The sequence below is a fragment of the Danio rerio genome, chromosome 5 (assembly GCF_052040795.2).
Source record: "Danio rerio strain M-AB ecotype USA chromosome 5, GRCz13ab, whole genome shotgun sequence".
Taxonomy (NCBI): domain Eukaryota; kingdom Metazoa; phylum Chordata; class Actinopteri; order Cypriniformes; family Danionidae; genus Danio; species Danio rerio.
This window is the reverse complement of record NC_141025.1, coordinates 20273637-20294108: the sequence shown is the minus strand read 5'-3', so window position 1 is coordinate 20294108 and position 20472 is coordinate 20273637. Positions and strand designations below refer to the sequence as shown.

Genomic DNA, 20472 nt, shown 5'->3' with positions numbered 1-20472 from the left:
GCCACCACTATTAACATTTTTTATTTATATTGTTTTTATTAATGAAGATACAATAAAAGCTTCCAGACGTACCTTAGAATATCTGTAGTGACTTAAATGTCCAGATAGTCTCCACATGTCATTTGGGACTATTCCAGAAATACCCTTTCACACAGGCTGCCCAAGGCATCTTCAAACAAATCAACCAAAAGATGACCGTTCTGACATGAGCCAAGTGGGACGACACAAGTCGTTTTTGGAGGTGTTGAATGAATATTAGAGAGAAGAAAGCCTTCATTCAGTCGCCCTGTCAGAGTTTAGATCAGTCATGACCTGCTGATATGACCAAAGGTCAAGACAAGTGTCAGGAGGTGACCTGATTGGTGACCCCCAAGACGTGGTGTTTGAACTGGAACTTTGAAGGTCAGAACAGAAACAGAAGAATAGGAGGTGACCACTGACACAAGCGACACAAGGGAGGCTCAGTCAATTGATTTGAGAGGTACAAATGTTTTCTATGTAGGGCAAGGCACATTAGTGCAGTTTTGTGTTGCCATACAGATTAAGTTAATATTCGTGATTAAGATGTATAAGCGTGATCGCATTTTGTAACATTACAAGGCATCTCACACATACTTGTTATGTGTTAAAGTGTTAAAAATGATCTCCCCTTCTTCAAGTTCCATTTAAACTAACAGTATCATATTTGATATGCACATCTAAGGTGTCATAATTATCTATTATTAGTTACTTAATACACCAAGTTAACATAGTATATAATTATGCCTAAAAACTAGAACCAATTTTTAGAATTTTGTTAAAAATCTGTGGATTTATGCGGAATTATTTTGGGAGTATCATAACTAAAAACGTAATGTATGAAATAAAAAATAATAGCTTTTAAACTTTTATTTAATGTTTACAATGCAAATATATCTAGATCCACTTATTTGATAAACAAAGCAAGTCTCTTATATAATATATCTACTAAAAGACAGAAAATATTACTTTACAAACTGTATTGTAAATAAATCAAATGAACACTTTCATATTAGTCAATATTACTGAAATAATTTAAAAACTGAATAAATATAAATTGACACACATTTACACAAGTAAATAAATAGACTCGATGAAAATCTGCCGAATTCTGCTGATTTCTGCATGCGCAGATTCCGTTTGAGCCTACTGATGGATCATGTCATCAGGCAGGTGTACCGAAGCCTGCGGAGCAAATCAGTGCTGTTTCGTGACAGTTTTTATCCAGTCATTTTAAGACTTTTAAATAAGACCATATTTTAAACTGATAGCTAGTTAGTAATAATAAATATATAAATAGTTAAAGTGGTAAAAATTGTTAATATTATAACTATTAGAACAAACTGCAATTTAAGTATTATTTATTCACTTCTGTGATTTTTTTTTAATTGGGTTATATTTTATATAACTATATTTTATATAAATTTATGACATTACAAAAGCTTATTTATTATGTTAGGTTTTTATAGTGTTTGATGTTTTTTTATATTCTTAAGTAAAGTAATTACGTTCTGCATTACAATTTATTGTGATGCTTTTTTAAAGAGAAAAATGTCAAAGTAAATGTAAAGTCTTGTTTGTTTATAAAATTTTTAAAGCCATTTTAAGGTTAAAATTATTAGCCCCTTTGAGCATTTTTTTTTATTGTCCACAGAACAAACCATTATTATACAATGATTTGCCTAATAACCCTAACCTGCCTAGTTAACCCAATTAACCTAGTTAAGCCTTTAAATTGGCCTTTGTTGGGGGTTGTTAGTAATAATTCTGACCACAACCGTATATTTAATTTTTTCCCCAAGCCATATTTTATTAAAGTAAAGGGCCTTTTAGTAACTATAGCAAATGTCTTTTTGTAAAGAAATCAGTCATGACTTTTACAAAGTAAACTTCAAAATATATTTTACATGGGAAACAATGTTTTACCATTAATTTACAATGTTTAAAAATAAACTTTACTCAATTAAATCAACTTTTAGTTTGTTAAACACACAAAAAAAAAAAAAACATGGTAAAACTGAATATCAAATATGATCATATCAATTGCACAGCCAAATCAAATATTTGGGTTTGATCATGAATAATTAAAAATAGAAGGAAAAAGCTCAGTATTGTTGATTTGGTATGACAAAAGAACTGACCACAGAATATATATATATATATATATATAAAAAAAACTAACATTTTTTTTAGATGTTTTTGTCAGCAGAGCCTAATTATGTTGTGCCTAATTATTTTTCAATGGGCACTTGTGTTGACCATGTGGACACTAAAGCTTTTTAAGCTCTCCTAATGAACTCTCTGACCCATCAAAGACAGATCTTCTCAAGACAATGCTGTAGGCTCATCCTCTTCTGTGGTCCAGTGTCATTCAGTCTGGGACACAGCCGGCCAAAAGGTCACTCCATGTCTCTCATTAGTCTAGGAAACAGAAAGAACAAACAGGGGTAAAAGCAGAAGAAGACTGACCTCACGCTACAAGTGACTGGGTTAAAACAACATCAAAATCAAAACAACCCAAAATTAACTGTGAAGTGTTGTGCCTTCTGTTTGTCAAAAGAAAACCTGACAAATGGTGGCAAGCATCAGATAAATGCAGGCAGGTGGTAGTTTTTGGTTATTATAATAAAAAAAATAATAACATTTTCTACCGAGATTGCATCCACAAAATTGCATATATTTGACTAGTATATGTAAATTAGGCTATAGCAGTGAAAAAGGAAACATTTTAACATACAGAACCAAACTATTGCAGCATCTGCTTTTTAGATTAAAATAAATCACCAAGTTTACAGTAGATGGCACTGTAAAACACAGTAGTCAAATTGATCAAATTAAATGAGTGCAGTTAACACGAAATTTACTTTAAGTTAATTCTACTCATCTAAAAAGAGTTTTGAACTCAGTGTTGAAGTTAATAAGTTAAAGAAGTAATTAAGTGTTGATTGAGCATTAATAATGTACACCTGCTAAGTAATTATCTCGTTACTTCGACTTAAATGGAGTAAGTTCACAGTGCTCTTATAGATTCATTTTTGAACTTAAATGGTTTGTTGCAATCGGTTTCCTCAAATGGTTTTAGTTGCCTTAACTTATTGGGTTTTACAGTGTGGCAGTGTATTGACTCTAAATCTTGCCAATAACTTTTTTTTTTTTTAGAGTATGTACTGATTTTTGTAACTTTAATGTGCAAGGTGTTTGGTTATGTTTAGTTATATTAGCTTCATAAAAACAGTACATTTTGCTTCTTGATACTGATAAGGGGTATCACATTCATAAGCATGTGTTCTTAACTTAAGTTTTACCATTTAATGACCAAGCATCATACGTATTTAGGCTAATGATACAAAACGAACACAAAGAAAAAAAAATCACTGCCTTTTTTTTTTTTTTTTTACAAATTATATCTTTATTAATTTCTCAGCGGAATATAGGCAATGTATTCTGGTGAATTTAATCAAAACAGCTTTATTAAACAGATATATTTATTATTTATTAAAATAATATTTTAGTCATCAAACATATTTAGTAATTAAAAGATAATACAATTAAAGTCAAGCAAAATATTGCAAAAACAAAATACAACCTATAAAATTTCAACTAAATTGTTAATTGTTTTTGCTTCTCTTGATTTTTTCTATTTTTTAATTTATATTTAATATTTTCTATAACATATACATTTGGGTGTATTAGTTTTTGGACCGTTATCGTAAGTTATTTTGTTAGATAAGATCCAGATTTGGTTTCATTACTGACTGATCTAATGTATATTTACAAATATATATTTATATATTTGAAAATATTACTTTAAAAGACAGATTTGTGAGGGGCGTGCTTATTATTAACCAATTAGTAAATATAAATTTATACTACATGCAAAATCCCTTAAAATACTACATATATTTATACGTAAACAAATTTAAATACTTGAATAGTAATACATAACCCTAATTTAATTTTGCATAAATGGCCTTTCTGTCCACCAGACAAGAAGGTCCAAAGGGACATCTAAACAACAGTAAATGAAACACAAATGTATATTATCCTTAATGTTAACTACCTTAAAGGATTTGCTATTCTAACTCAAACCAGTAGAATAGCATTATGTATTATTACCATATCAAAACTTTGCAAATAGTGCATGCAGTGCAGTGGCAGAGCCTCTTAGCACGGGGACACACGCGGGCTTTAGGACCCGGCGTTTTTTCTCTAGGAGCGTCTTTTTGTCCGTTGCAAGTGCGCATTGATTGTGACCATTGTGACTTCGCGATTTACCATCTGTAGTGTCCCATGTGGTTCAAGTCAATTAACGTCACCGGCCGGATCACTTCCCACAGGATTTGCAACCTATATTTTGAAAACCCAAAAACTTTCCTGAAGTTATGTTTAAAAACAAACACAAAAATGATCATATGATGAAGAACCATATATTATTTTACTTCTGGTGGTAGTTGCAATAATTGATGCTGGCTTTCTTTAAACTTGCATTAGGCTATTGAAAGAATTGAGGCTAGTTTTACTGCAATTGAAATAATATCTCTAAAATCACCACCAACAAATGATTCTAATTTAAATGTAAACGTGTGTGTTTAAGTTACTCGGCATTTATATTCAGGCTGTGTAACTAACATAAAGCGCAATAATAAAACATACTTTTTATGTCTTGGTATCTTTATTCGCCGTCTATTGCGTTTATTTCACAGGAGAGCGTTAACTCACCGTGTGCTCATACATTTTCAGCCCTGAGGCGAGTCTGTCAGATCTGTGGTATCTGTCATGTCCAGCGCGCGCCACTCAGCGCGTTTTTCCCGCCGCTGTGTAAGCAAAGGACGCGGCTTCAAAGGCGGTTAAATCTCAAGCCATACACTTAACTACTGCTCTTATTAGGGCAGAATATCACACAGACCCGCACGGAGAGGATGTCTTTATTCAGGGCAGTATACAACAAGAATGGTCCTACATAACGTTACAGATAGGTTGACAACAATATCAGGAACTTTTGTCTGTGTTACTTCATGTCTCCTAGGTTACAAGGAACATGGCAATCACTGCTGAAACTGTTCCAGCTCTCCGGCTTCATAGGGATTTCTATTCATTTTTTCCCGAGATAATGTTTTTTTTAGGGATTTATAGTATGTAAATATGGCTTTTATATAGAAGGATTTTTTTCTGAACTCCAATTTCTGTGTATATTTGGACATAATTAAGTTGGACCGGACCCGAAAAGGCGCACCTGTGGACTGCACAAAGAAAACTAGGAAGAAAAGAGCAAGTCTTTGAGAAAGAAAGGTATTGATTAAACAAAAACAGTAAAGACCAGTCGGGTGAGATGCTCTGACAGATAATCTTCGTGATTGTGCAGGCAAGGCAACAGCTGTCAGTCAGAGCGCGAGACCCCCTCCTCTCATCACGGCTCGCGCTGCGCGTGCACACAGTGCGCATGACCGTCCAGAGCAAACTGCACGGACGAGGGAAATTTAAAAAACGGTTTTTTCGTGCGGGACAACAAGTGCCCCGACCAACACTAGAGCTTTCCTCCGTCTGGTTATCAAAGATTTTCTATAACCCAGAACAACATCATAACAAACAGGTAAGATGCTGTTTATTTCGTGCTTTTATTTGTTGTTCTTTTCAAACAATCCAAGAGGCTGCGCACCTGTTTCATAATGACATATAATACAGTCTGAAGAATAATGTCTCTACATAAATGTCTGAAGGTTTGAATACGTGACAAAATCGTCAGAATATAAGAAAAAATTTAACGTTTTCTGTTAAAATTACTCGATTGAATTGATGCGAGCAGACTGACAGGTAAGTTAACGGTGACTGATGACGTCTGATGATCCCGGTTTAGTAAACAAAGCACATATCTCTTCTGAACCTGTTCATAAACTCTACAGTTTAAAAATGTTCCTTTCTTTTATATTCATTGTCGTAAATATTGTGTCTATGCGTTTGCTTTTGCAGTTAATTGCCTGTTTTAACAATTGTAAATTACTGTGTTCTTATATGACCATGAAAAACAAGTCTGATAGTTGTCTTTATTCTAAAATTAATAATTAAAAAAAGACACATTTGTACTGCGTATTTGCATTTATCAAGAGCAGATGCACATTTCTTAAAGTTTTTTTTTAAATTATTATTATTCTTTGCTCTGCATGGTTTATTTACTCACATTTTATCTGTCAGAAGATGATTGAAAGTGGAATTACGACCAGGATGTCGGGAATTCATGAAAACCCCGGACAGAGTCACCACACCTCCGCACAAGACTACAGGTAGGGGGTGATTTCCTTTGATGGCTGAACCCATTGCTTTTCAACCTTGAGCAGATTAGAGAATAAAAAGATAATTTTGGGAAGAAGAAGAGCACTGCTAATCTTAATACAATCTCCACCTTCTCTATTCTGTAAAATAAAGGTGTGTTTTGAGAGGCAGGGAATTGGGGTTTGTGAAAAAAGAAAAGAGCGAGAGAATACATCATCTTTGCTCTGAATGGATCTGTCAGAAAGCATCAGCTCTGTTTACACGCCCGCTGTCGGCACACGGAGGGATTGAGGACCTTGGCAGGGGCCCCCACGGGTCACCAAGGAGAAGTGGATCCCAATTAGAATGTAAACGAGGGCGACTTGAGCTGTGATAAACCGTGACTGTGTGCGCCCGCCTCCCCCTTTCTATGGGACACGTAATGGTTTGCATCAATGAGCAAATAAAATCATTTTTTCTTCCACTTGTATAACTGCACCCTAATGACCGTAAACTGTACAATACACAGCTGGGTTTACAATTAGACTTCAGAAATGCTAATAAGTACAAGGATGTAGGCCCCCTTTTCTCGACGCTCCTAAGTTTATATGGCATGTTATGAATTCTTTCCAAAATTAACCCGTCTACCTAATTTATGAAGCATTTCTTATTTTTTGTAAAAGTACTAAAATCCATTATTTTTCTTTTCCTTTATTAACTCTGTGAATCAATAGAAAAAAAAGACCTGAAACAGTTTTCTTATACTAAAACTTACAGTGCAGCCATATAGTAATGTAAACACTAATATGAAGTTAACACCACTAAATATTTTGAGTCGGTATTTATTTTCGGTACTGAAGTTTACTTTATTAAGAAGTTGTAAATACACACTTTTTAAAGTTATGCTCACTTAAAATTTATACTAAGAAATTAAGGCAACTGGTTTCCTCAAGTAAGGTCAACCTAACATACTTTTGACCTCTCAAACGTTGTAAATGCATATTATTGTGAGTCAACAATGATTAAATTGATTTAGTTTAACAACTTAATGTGCTAAAAAGTTGGGGTTTACTTTTTTAATTATTGTAAGGTGAACAAACTTATTCATAATAAGTTCACTGCACTTAATTTCATTAGTGAGAAAAGCTACTGCATTTTACAGTGTGGCAGCACAAGTGAATGCTGTTTGCAATATAAAAATGCCAGCTTTTAGATCTGTTTAATTTCTCAACCTCTGTATATAGGATTTTAAATACTTATTATATCCTTAAAAATATTAATTTTTTTATTATTATAATTTTCATATTATTCTAAAGTTTAGTGAGAATTGAATTTCCTTTAAACATGCAATGAATTCACAGTGACTTACAGAGTTTTTAAAAAGGACATGATTTCATTATCCATACACTGTAAAACTCAACAGTCAACTTTATCAAATAAAACAAGTGTAGTTAACTCAAAATTCACTGAAAGTTAATTCTACTCAATTGAATAGAGTTTTGAACTCGGTGTCGAAGGTATATGAGTTAATTAAATACCTTATTCAACTTAAATGGAATAAGTGCACAGTACTCAAAGTACTCATTTAAGTTCTCTTCATTTATCAGGTTTACTGTGCTCAAATTGCTTTGTTTACTCAAATGGATTAAGATCACAGTACTCACTTGGATTCGTTTTTTAAAATTACCTCAAACTTTTTGAGTTTTACAGTGTAAAAACATGCTGTTTCAATGTTAAATCACACTTTATTAATGTTGTAGGTAAATATTAGCTTATGAATAATGAATAAAGAGACATATTAATGAGGAAATCAATATCTAAAACAAACTGAAGCACCAAGAAAGACAGTTTTTTTCCATGAAATGGATAAAAAAAGAATATAGTTTATTAATGTAAAGCATTTCTTGAGCTCAAACCGCTTAACAAAAATACAACTCAAATGTGTTCTCAATGCTTTTCTAAAATAAATTTAAGAAAAAAGAAAATTTGATGCTTTATTAATTATTCCTATGCTAATATTAACCTACAACATTACGAAAGTGTTATTTAACATTGAAACAATCAGCGTTTTGGCGAAGCAGTGGCACAGTAGGTAGTGCTGTCGCATCACAGTAAGAAGGTCGCTGGGTCGAGCCTCGGCTCAGTTGGCGTTTCTGTGTGGAGTTTGCATGTTCTCCCTGCGTTCGCGTGGGTTTCCTCCGGGTGCTCCGGTTTCCCCCACAGTCCAAAGACATGCAGTACAGGTGAATTGGGTAGGCTAAATTGTCCGTAGTGTATGAGTGTGTGGGCGAATGTGTGTGTGTGGATGTTTTCCAGAGATGGGTTGCGGCTGTAAGGGCATCCGCTGCGTAAAAACTTGATGGATAAGTTGGCGGTATATTCCGCTGTGTCGACCCCGGATTAATAAAGGGACTAAGCCGACAAGAAAATGAATGAATAAATGAATGACAACCTGCGTTTTCATGAATAAACTGAAACAGTATCCTAAAGAACTTCTGATTAATCAATAAGTTGCAAGACATTCAGGTCTTAAACTGCTTTGTTTTATCTGTAAGGTGTCTTTTTCATGTCTTTGTATGTGGTCGGGCGTTAGGAAGACTCTTTAAAGCACATGATGACAGTGTGGTGTTGACATGTTCGTGTCTAAGGTTTCATATTTGCAATTGTATGAGTGCGTGTGTAAAGGATAATTATTCAGAAGCTCCGAACCAGAGTAAGCAGGGTGCTCAAGGCCACGTCCCCGAATTCTTCCTTCAATGCTGTAATTTATTCAGGTGGCAGACTGTGTGTGCAGTGTGGCTTGACCTCCAACTCCTTCAACTACCCCCCTTAGGTACTGTCTGATGCCTCCAGGCGGGGGGGATGGGGCAGAAGGGGACAGGGGTTGGGTGGAAAGGGACAGGGAAACAGATGGCATCCTATTTTTCTCCGTTGTGTGAGGCCTGTCATTCCAGTAGATTAATGCAAGGGGTTGGTTAAAAAAAAAACGGTAAAGACAATCAAGGAAGGGTCTGGGGGCGAAACAATAGAGCCACGTGCCGCTGTGCAGATTTGTCGTTTGGGACACAATAGGTGATCATTTTTCAATGGGGCTGGACCAACTGTTGCAGGCAACGTGTGCCACATACCCATGTTTCAAATGATCTCATGCGTTGTTTACATATGATTCAGCCAATGACAGTGAAGAAGGCAGCGGTCACCTGACCAACGTTAGAGCTTGGTTTAATGGAGAGGGGGGCTCTGAAGTGTCCAGACACACAAAATAACTGAAAAGTGAGGGTTGTCATAGCGACCCCAATTATTGCACTGAATAGAGAGTTTGTAGGGAAGTCTGGAGAGAATTCAAGAGGGTTTCTCTGCTCTCTTGATGCTTAGAGCAAATGAAGAAATGGCTGAGTAAATAACTCTCCCTGCGCTGGATTAGATCTGAGGAGGTATTTTGATTTACAAGAGGACCTGCTCATTTTCTATTTATTTACTAGAAAACTTTATAAAAAGAGTTTGGTGATGTGAGTAAAAAATGATGGATTTAAAAATAGGCAATGGCATAAAGATAAATTCTGCTAATCATAGTGCAATTTTTACTTATTCTCTTTTTATTATTATTATATATATATTTTTTTACCTATTATTGATAATTGTGTTTGAGTACTGAGTGCTACTGTGTTATGCAGACTCCTGACTACAGACCCTTCGCAGCTGAAGGACGAACTGCCTGGTGATCTTCAATCTCTGTCCTGGCTCACCTCTGTGGATGTTCCCCGACTGCAGCAGATTGGGGGTGGACGGCCAGATTTCACTAGCTCTGCTCAAAGCAGCCTACTGGAGCGACAGACAGGTCAGATCTTTACACACTGTGGACATTTAGAGTAAAAATGTCATCAAAACAGATCAGAAACATTATCTTAGATTTGCATTGTAACTAGTAATAACTAGAACACTTTTTAAACATAATATTTTTAATAACTAATTTCTAAAAACTAGATTCTCTCGACTGCCATGATGACAATACATAATATTTTACTAGTTATTTTGCAAGATATTAATTAGTATACAGCTTAAAGTGTGATTAAAAGGCTTCTCTGGGTTAATTAGGTTAACTAGGCAAGGTTATTTAGTCAAATCACTGGACAACAGTGTAGCCAATCAAAAATATTTCTTAATTTATCTGATTAACTTCACATTAAATATTATTTTAAAAACAACGAAACTAATTAGAATAAAAAACACTTTCTTCAGAAAAAAAGCATATTTATAGAATATTTCAGTTGTTCCCAAAATGGGGGTTGCGTGACATGTGTGTAGAAAATTTTAATTTTCTAAATTAACTATTAGAATTACCATATTTTATCCATAACCCACGGAAGAACAAAATAGTAGTTAATAGTAACATTGTTAACACGTTAATAATTAACAATAATAATAAATCCATTAGCTTTTAAACTTTTTGTGACCACTGGGGTGATAGCATTATATTAAAGACACAGCAATAGCGTCAGATGCAGCACATTGATTTTATGGCACCAGGTTAAACGTTCTGACACCTTTACTGTACTCACATACATTATAAATAAATACAGGCCACAACTGAGCATGTAGGATAGTCTCCAAGTTTCGTTCTCCAAAATTAAACGAAGAATAGACTTCAAGTCACTGGCATTGTTATTTTGGAGCTCACGGGTGGAAAAGTTTGGGAACCTCTGGAAAATTTCACAGGAGGGCTAATCATTTTTGCCTTAAACTGTGGTGCTTAGCAATATTGAGTACACCACATTTCCCCCAAAAAGAATATTTGTATCCATTTCTCAGTGAATATAGGCAATGCATTTCGGTGCATTTAAACAAAACAGATTTATTAACAGATATATTAATTAAAAATAATATTTTAGTCACCAAACATATTTAGAAGTTGTAAGATAATACATTAAATTTAAGCAAAATATTGCAAAAAACAAATTTCAACCTACAAAATTTTAACAAAATTTTTCTTTCTTTCTTTTTTTTTTTTGCTTCTCTTGATTTTCCTCTTTTTTTTAAATTGTATTTAATATTTTTATATCACATTTAAATTTTGTTGTACTAGTTTTGGACTGTTATCCTAAGTCATTTTCTTAGATAAGCTCTAGATTTGGCTTCAGTACTGACTAATCTAATGTATTTGCACAAATATAACATTAGCTTCCTATTAAAAATACGAAAAGATAGATTTGTGAGGGGTGTACTTATATAAGCTGAGCACTGTATATAGTCTATTATATTTCTTCTGCATATTTGCTGTTTTACCCTCAATCTGGAATTAACTTTAGACCACAGGTGTCAAACTCAGTTCCAAAAGGGCTGCAGCTCTGCACAGTTTAGTTCCAACCCTAATTAAACACACCTGATCAAATAATTGAGTCCTACAGGCTTGTTTGAAACCTACAGGTAAGTGTGTTGGAGCAGGGTTGGAACTGTGGGCTTTGGCCCTCCAGGGATTGAGTTTGACACCCCTGCTTTAGACTATTTAGATGTTTATTTAACCCAGTTATTTCTAAAGTTTATAAATAAAGATGTGGCTTAAAAGGGGCTGGATTCAATCCTTATTTCAAAACCATACCCACATTTAAAATAAAACTGTATACTCACACTTTGCTAAAACTTTTAGCTCAGTTGAACAGCATGACGGTAGCAGGAGGAGCAGGATCTGCGATTCATCTACAGAGTGAAATGCAGCACAGCCCTCTGGCCATCAACAGCGTAAGTGATGATTCGAATTCAAACTAACTCAAATTATGGAGTCTAAATATGCCTGTGTTTATATAGTTTTTATATGACATTTTTGTAGATGCCCCAGTTTTCCCCTGGGTTTCCGTGTGCCGCATCAGTGTACCAGACGGCTCCTCAGCAGGTGCTCACTTTCACCCAAGCAAACCAACAGGTTGGTTCAGTAACCGGGATGATTTACAAAGACAATAGTTATTAAGACAATAGTCACAAAGTGGGAAAACTCACAGCACATTATTACTTTTATAAAACAGCTACCACACAACACAATATAAATTATACTTAATAAATCCAACAATACACTGCAAAAAATGTTTTTCTTGCTTAGATTTTTTGACTTTATTTCTAGTGCAAATATCTGAAATTTCTTATATCTAGAAGCATTTTCTAGACAAGCAAAACATATTGTCTTTTTTTGAGAAATAATACGCCAATATTGAGCAAGTTTTTCCTTAAAACAAGCAAAATAATCTGCCAATGGGGTGAGCAAATTAATCTTGTTTTTTCTTTTGACGTAAGATTATTTTGCTTACCCCATTGGCAGATTATTTTGCTTGTTTTAAGGAAAAACTCACTTAATTTTGGCGTATTATTTCTCAAAACAAGACAATATGTTTTGCTTGTCTAGAAAATTCTTCTTGATTTAGGAATATTTAGATATTTGAACTAGAAACAAGACAACAAATCTAAGTAAGAAAAGCATTTTTTGCAGTGTACAAGTATGTTAAAGTTAGTAAAGCTATTATATTCCATTTTATAGACAGAAAAATAGTAACTTTTAAAAATGAAGACTGTCATTGTTCTTAAGCACTGTGTTGTTTATTTACAGATCCTTTTTACAAGTTTATTTTGTATATTTGTGTCACAAGCACAGACTAGTGCACGTATGTACATTAGAATTATCGGTAACACAACTAAACATTACTATGAGCTAATGATGAGCTAATGTATGCGCTGATCATGAACTAACTTTAACTACAACATGAGTCATGTGAATTCATATGTGAATAACAGCTACCTCAATTACTTGTTAGTATATGATTGTTTTTTAATGATGCATTATTACCACATTATTTCATGCTTAATTTAACCATCATGAACTCATGAGCTGTTAATATATAATTGACATGACTTTACTTAGAGGGACACATCATTATTAACCCATTCTTAACTACTGATGAACTCCTTAATCATGACCGTCTAAATACAAATCCTGCTGAATAACAATATAAAAGTGTTTAATGTCATGAACAGTTTAAACACAAGAGTTCTTGAGTAGTTAAGGATGATTTAATGGTGATGTGCCCCTCCAAGTAAAGTCAAGACATAATTATCCATTAACAGCTCATGAGTTCACTTAACTTAAACTCAAATGTTAATTGACAACATGTACTAACAAGTATTAAAGTCGCCGTTATTCACACATTAACTCTTGTGAATCCTCTTGTATTTGAAGTTAATTCATGATTAGTGTACGCCTTAACTCATTCATTCATAATAAAGTAATGTTTAGTTTTCATCTTAATACATCATTATTCATGTACTGTTATTATAGAGTGTTACCAAAGTATCAACAGTAATTTACAGTGTAAATCAAACAGCAAACATTTAAATAATATTCCATCTGCAAAAACACATTAGTTTCACCTGCACAGGAAAATTACTTATTTACATAACTACTTAAATTACTTAATTACTTAAATATATATATTATAAATAATTTTCCTATATCAAAGAAATACTTGTGCAGGAGAAACTAATGTGTTTTTGCAGATGGAATATTATTTAAATGTTTGCTGTCATTCAATGAATATATTTAAAAAAAATTATTATATTATATATATTTCAGTATATATATATATATATATATATATATATATATATATATATATATATTTATATATATTTATATATATATATATATATATATATATATATATATATATATATATATATATATATAATTATAATTATATACTGAAATATATATATATATATATATATATATATATATATATATATATATATATATATATAAAATATATATTTTTTAAATATATTCATTAAATGTTTTTTTATGTTGCACAGTTATTCACAGATTGTCATAATGAGGTGGTCATAAAACATCGCAATGGTCCACTTTTAGCATCAAGGACCAGAATTATTTGCTTTACAAATGACCAAAGAACCATTTCTGTGTTTTATTTCTTAGTGTTCACCCGGTGGACTGTATGGAAACTACAACAGCCAGAATTTGTTTCCTCAACCCCGGATTACTGCTCACAGCCAGGACCTGCAGCCCAAGTGTTTCCCCAAGCCCATCTACTCTTACAGGTGACTTTAAAGTTCACAGCGACAACCACTAAAACTGTATATTTCTCTGGAAAGGCAGCAGGTTTTGTATTTATCTCAAGAAGACTACATTTGTTATCTATTCCCAGCTGTCTTATTGCCATGGCTTTGAAGAACAGCAAAACGGGCAGTCTTCCAGTGAGTGAGATCTACAGCTTTATGAAAGAGCACTTCCCTTACTTCAAGGTGAGGAATTTGAATAAAACTATGCTGGTAAATTAGAATTAATGAATGTCACTTACAGAATTTGTTGATTTCTATGCTTCTCAGACAGCACCTGACGGATGGAAGAACTCTGTACGACACAACTTGTCCTTGAACAAGTGCTTCGAGAAGGTAGAGAATAAGATGAGCGGCTCCTCCAGAAAGGGATGTCTTTGGGCGCTCAATCCGGCAAAGATTGACAAAATGGAGGAAGAGATGCAGAAATGGAAACGCAAAGATCTTCCAGCCATCCGTCGCAGCATGGCAAATCCAGGTCTCCAAATCTCAGACTATTATTAACAGTGCTACACTGCAAAACATGCTTTTCTTACCTAGAGTTTTTGTCTTGTTTCTAGTCAAAATGTCGAAAAATTCTCAAATCAAGAAGCAAAAACATTGACTTGTTTTCAGAAATAATATGTCAAAATTGAGTCATTCCTTAAAGCAGGGGTGCCAATTTTTTTCCTATGAAGGGCCAAAAACCAAACATCATTGATAGCAATGGGCCAAACATAAATATTCCAAACTATTTTACATTAAAATTGCCATGGGTAATTGCCTGATTCCTTTTATAATATAAAAAAAATAATAGAAAACATCACTTTAAATAGTATTAACTAATGCAGTATGACATTTTTTTTTTTAATTGTGACTTGCAATATAAACATAAACAATCACATTTATAACAGTGGAATTCAATGCTGAATACACTAGTCAAGCAGAAGCTGCCTTTGCCTTGATTCGCTCATTAAAGTCTCTGCATCGTCATCCTCCATGCGTCATATAAACATTTGAAACTGAATCTGATTCATTTACACCATTTAAGTTGAAATGTTTAATTTCAGATAGTTTTTTGCAGCTTAACAATATAACAATCAAATAAAAGGGTACATTACATTTAAAATGACAATCTCAGATGGGATGGTGGGCTTATACAAAGATTAGCATGGACTAACTGGCCCGTGGGCTCTAGTTTAGGCATCTCTGCCTTAAAACAAGCAAAACAATCTGCCAATGGGGTAAGCAAAATAATCTTGGTTTCGCTTTGGAATAAGATTAGTTATCTTGCGTGGATTGCAGTTTATTTTTCTTGTTTTAAAGCAAATTCACCTAATTTTGGCTTATTATTTCTGAAAACAAAACAATATTTTTGCTTGGCTAGAAAATTTTTGTTGTTACAAGACTTTTTAGATATTTGCACTAGGAACAAGACAAAACACTAAGTATAAAAAGATTTTTGCAATGTAGGCTATAAAGTACCTAATAAATAACCCACTTATAATATTCATCTTAAGCAACAAAACACTTCAATAAATTTTCCTTACATAATACAGTTATGAAGCAATATCTGTGGTCCAGTAAGTCTTAGAAGACTTCATTGTGGGCTCTTCTTACTTTGCATAGTACACAGTCATCTACAATACCATAGGAAACAGATACAAACAAATAAAAACAACTAAAAACACCTTAGCAACTTCTACAAGAACAATAATCTGATTGTACAGCTTTGCAATGTTTAACAACAAACTGTACAGTGTAGAAATTATTATAGAAAACCAAACAAGTAAAACATCTACTTGACTATATCCTGACATTAATGTTGCCATGTTTTCGTACTTTTACCAGATGAATTAGACAAACTCATCACAGACAGACCAGAGAGCTGCAGACAGAAGTCTGTTGACCCTGGCATGACCCGCCTGCCTAGCTGCCCACCAGGGCAGACCCTCCCACTAGCAGCTCAGATGCAACCACAGCCTGTGGTCACTCTATCTCTGCAGTGCCTCCCCATGCACCAGCACCTTCAGCTGCAGCTCCAGAATCAGTCTCGCCTGGCTCCGTCCTCCCCGGCTCCTGCTCAGACACCCCCTCTCCACACCGTCCCTGACATGACAAACAGCTCGCTCCCCCAGCATCCTGCCAAGCAGCACACAGACTTCTACACGGTCCACACTGACGTCAATTCAGAGGTGGATGCCCTGGACCCCAGTATAATGGACTTTGCCTGGCAAGGTAGTGTAACAGAGGCCAGCTAGTAAGATCCAAGGTTGTTTTAACTAAAATTATTTGGTCAAAAACATTTTTAAACAACATGCCAATTTGATGATAAATGTAAAACTGAAACGGACAACAGTCACTAAAAAAACTAACTTAAAAAAATAATTAGCAAAATAATAATAGTTTTCAGAAATAGTAAACAGTAACCTGACACTTCTTCGAGAAACAATAGTAGATTGCACTTTTACAGCCAAACCCATCAGTCAAGTATCAGATTAAACATCTTTTTCTAAAAACATAACATATGTATTCTAATTATTCTTTTTCTTTTCTAAAAATGGTAAATTAACATGTTTAACTACATATATGATCATATATGATATAAAGAAGTTTGTCTTAATTCAGTTTTGTGGTTTTGGATTTTGTTCAAACAATAATTTTATTTTTATTACTAAGCATTTTACAAGAGTTAATGTAAGCTGTGCAAACGCTAAACTTTACCAAAACTAAAACAAACATAATATATAAAAACTAAATAGTAATGTTTTCACAAAATAAAAGCTAAATTAAAACTAAATTAAAACCACAGGGTTTCTGCAGGTTTCACAAAGTTAAATTTAAGACCGTTAGGAATCAAATTTTAGACTTATTAATGCTAAGGAATTTTTATATATATATTAAATATAGTTTAAAACAAGCAAGCTCTACTTGTATCCATTCCCTTTTTTCCAACAAACTTTCTTCTTCTTCAAAAAAAAAAAAAAAAAAAATGAACAAATTTTACTATACTTTTAAAAAAACTATGATAAACTAAATCTATGCACAATGATTCAGGTCGGTGTCCTGAGCAGTGAATACATGGAGAACTTTTAAACATGTTTTTGTAAGGAAAAAAAAACTAAACCATTATGATAAATAAAACAACAAAAAAACTTTTTAAATTAAAAGTTTACATTTTTATTAAGATGGATTGTTGGTGATTGAATGGGTGTTGGCCAGATTGGGTAGCAATACATGAACAAGGGAAAATTAAGACCTGTTTAAAAATGATTTAAGACCTACAAGACAATATTTCAGTAAAAATAAGAATTTTTAAGGCCTAAAATTTAGATTTTAAGATTTCAGACATTTTAGGACTTTTTAAGACCCTGCAGACGCCCTGAAACCATTAATGAAACAAGCTAAAGTTGAACTGAAATTTACAGTAAATTTAAAAATAGAAATATCAAAAGTATAAAAATAGAAGTCTAAAAAAAAAAAAACGAAATTAAAAATGACAAACCATAATAGCCTTGGTAAGAACTCGCTCCCATGGTGCCAAAACACATATTAGCAATGGATGCTTGAGGCTGAGGTCTTTATTGCCCTTGCTAGAGGCCCTGCCTTTCACATTAGAACTGCTGGTTAACTTAAAAATCACACTCAGAGCAATATCTATGTAGAACCAGAGTGATTATATTGGTGCCATGACCCGGATGAGAGAAAGGTTTAGGGATGTGAGTTTAATTGAGGCCAAGAGCTATTCTGGTAAACCTTTCTCCCTTGATACCAATATTGCACACAAGTATCAAAACCAAGAGATCCTTGTTAGAGCACTTGCTTCCGATGCCAGAATCGCAGGATTTAATCCTGCTTGAAGTGGCTTAATGTGTATACTGGAGGAGCTACAATACATTGGTGCCATAACCCAGATAGGAGTGAGGCCATCTACAGTAGTCAACATTCGAAGTGGATCAAAAATGTTTTTCAAAATTATCCTAGGACAAGACAGGGTCCTGTTTAATAGTTTTTGTACAACTTTAATAAAAGGTGATGATCCACTTCAAATGTTGACTTCTGTATTAAAAGTGGACTTCACTCCACTGATCTCAAAAGGCAAACTAGCTGTACACACTAGAGGTTACAGTCTTTAATGTCATTGTGAGAGTGCCTGCCAGTGTAGAATCAGAGGAATAATTTTAACACATTAGCATGATTAATTGATCAGATCAAACCAAATTATGTCCCTGTTTACACTCAGTATTAAGATGTCAGACTAGCCTGTTTTTATAATGCAAGCTGACATGTAGTCCAATAAATAACTTTTTATTCATTTTCCTTCCGATTAGTCGCTTTATTCATTAGGGATCGCCACAGTGGAATGAACCGCCAACTTATCCAGCATATCTTTTACACAGTGGAAGCCCTTCCAGCTGCAACCCAGTACTGGGAAACACACAAACACACACACACACACACACACACACACACACACTACAGACAATTTATTTATTTCAATTCACCTATAGCGCATGTCTTTGGACTGTAGGGGAAACCAGAGCACCCAAAGGAAACCCATGTCAAAACGTGGAGAACATGCAAACTCCACACAGAAATGCCAACTGACCAGCCGGAAATCAAACCCTAAGCCTTCTTACTGTGAGGCGACAGTGCTAACCACAGTGTCGCTCCAATAAATAACTATCATGACCTAAAAACAATAAAGACTAAATAACGATAAGGACCACTCATTCTCAGCCTACTGACCTAATTCTTCAATAGGACATGTTGTTGGATGGACAGGATGTGTTGTTGCCAGACTGAATTATTCATAAGTTTGGTTTAAATACAGAAAAGGAGAATATTTTCTTACTAATCCAAATTCTAATACAAAGCAGTTTTGCTGCTATCAAAGAAAAAACAAAAGCAGCAGTTCTCCATATCATTTACATTTTTGTGGAATTAAAATATCAGAAAAGACCAAACATGTCTTTATACAGACAGAACACTCAATCAACTCGATCAACTAAGACACATCCTAATACATATATAATCAGGCTGTGAAATACTGCTACCTCATTGTACTCTGATATCAAATAAACGTCTCATTTCTCAATACAGGAAACCTGTGGGAGGAGATGAAGGATGACAGCTTTAACCTGGAAGCATTAGGGACTCTCAGTAACTCTCCACTTCGGCTGTCTGACTGTGACCTGGACACCAGCAGCGTCACGCCAGTGTCCAGTGCAGGAGGACTGCCTTACCCAGACCTGCAGGTGACAGGCCTCTACTCTTCATACTCAGCTATTGATGCTCTCTCTAACCAGTACATGAACACACAAGGAGGAACAAAACCTATCGTTCTGCTTTAATTGCACTCACAGTAAATGAAGCAAGCTGAGCTTTACTCCGCAAGACCATCTCTAAAGTCGTTCAATCCTGGCTTCCGTGGTGTGTCACGAAACTCCAAAACATATCCTAAAATCGCAAATTTCCTACAAGGCAGCCAAAAAGAAAATAATTATAATTTTCCATAATCAGAGTATACGCTGAACTGACATGAATGAACTTATGGTGGCATAAATTATAAAGACATTGAATGCATTATGTTAGTGAAGTATTTAGCGAGAGGGAGCATGATTTACAGTATATGTGGTGTAAGGATTTTTTCTATTACAGTCGGGTGTTGATTGCAATACTTGGATTGTGACCAAAATACAGAGTTGCTCTCATCATAAACCTAATGCAAATTGTGAGTTTTAACACTAAAGGAACAAAGAAAATAAAAAAAAATCAACAGGAAACATGACTATGGGTGTGTTGCCAAGCTTTTTTCCCCATGTACCATAAATAAAACTTTCCCCCTTTCTTTTGTCCATTTAACTGTTAGTCTTGTAATTGTAGCTGTGTGTATTTTTGTTGTACTGTGATAGACACTGTATCTGCTCTTTAATGTTTGTTTATTATTTATATTTATGAAAAGAGCTGAAATGGTGACATGAATCTTTGTTTATTGTACATATCGAAATATTTCAAATGCAGGCAATAAAATTTCACATTCAGATCAAAAAACGCATTCGTTTTCTTCATGACTCATTGTTTAGCTATATGACAAGCAGATGGGTCGTATTT

At 34.1% G+C, this 20472-nt stretch overlaps 1 protein-coding gene and 1 long non-coding RNA gene across 6 annotated transcripts; one reads left to right on the top strand and one right to left on the bottom strand.

Moving 5' to 3' along the window:
- Positions 1-1895: 1895 nt before the first annotated feature.
- On the bottom strand, positions 1896-5042 carry LOC141385792 (uncharacterized). The gene is made up of 3 exons (XR_015491086.1): positions 4738-5042; positions 2201-2439; positions 1896-2154 (listed from the first exon to the last, which is right to left on the bottom strand). It is a non-coding gene; the product is annotated as an uncharacterized LOC141385792 (long non-coding RNA).
- foxn4 (forkhead box N4) lies at positions 4909-20412 on the top strand. 5 transcript variants are annotated; one of them, XM_087251220.1, is made up of 11 exons: positions 4909-5307; positions 5381-5608; positions 6211-6296; positions 9939-10102; positions 11909-12000; positions 12089-12181; positions 14240-14361; positions 14469-14565; positions 14650-14857; positions 16210-16596; positions 19462-20412. In XM_087251220.1, the coding sequence occupies exons 2-11, from the start codon at positions 5459-5461 to the stop codon at positions 19710-19712; spliced, it is 1650 nt and encodes a 549-aa protein (XP_087107346.1). In that variant the 5' UTR covers positions 4909-5307; positions 5381-5458; the 3' UTR covers positions 19713-20412.
- Positions 20413-20472: the final 60 nt, after the last annotated feature.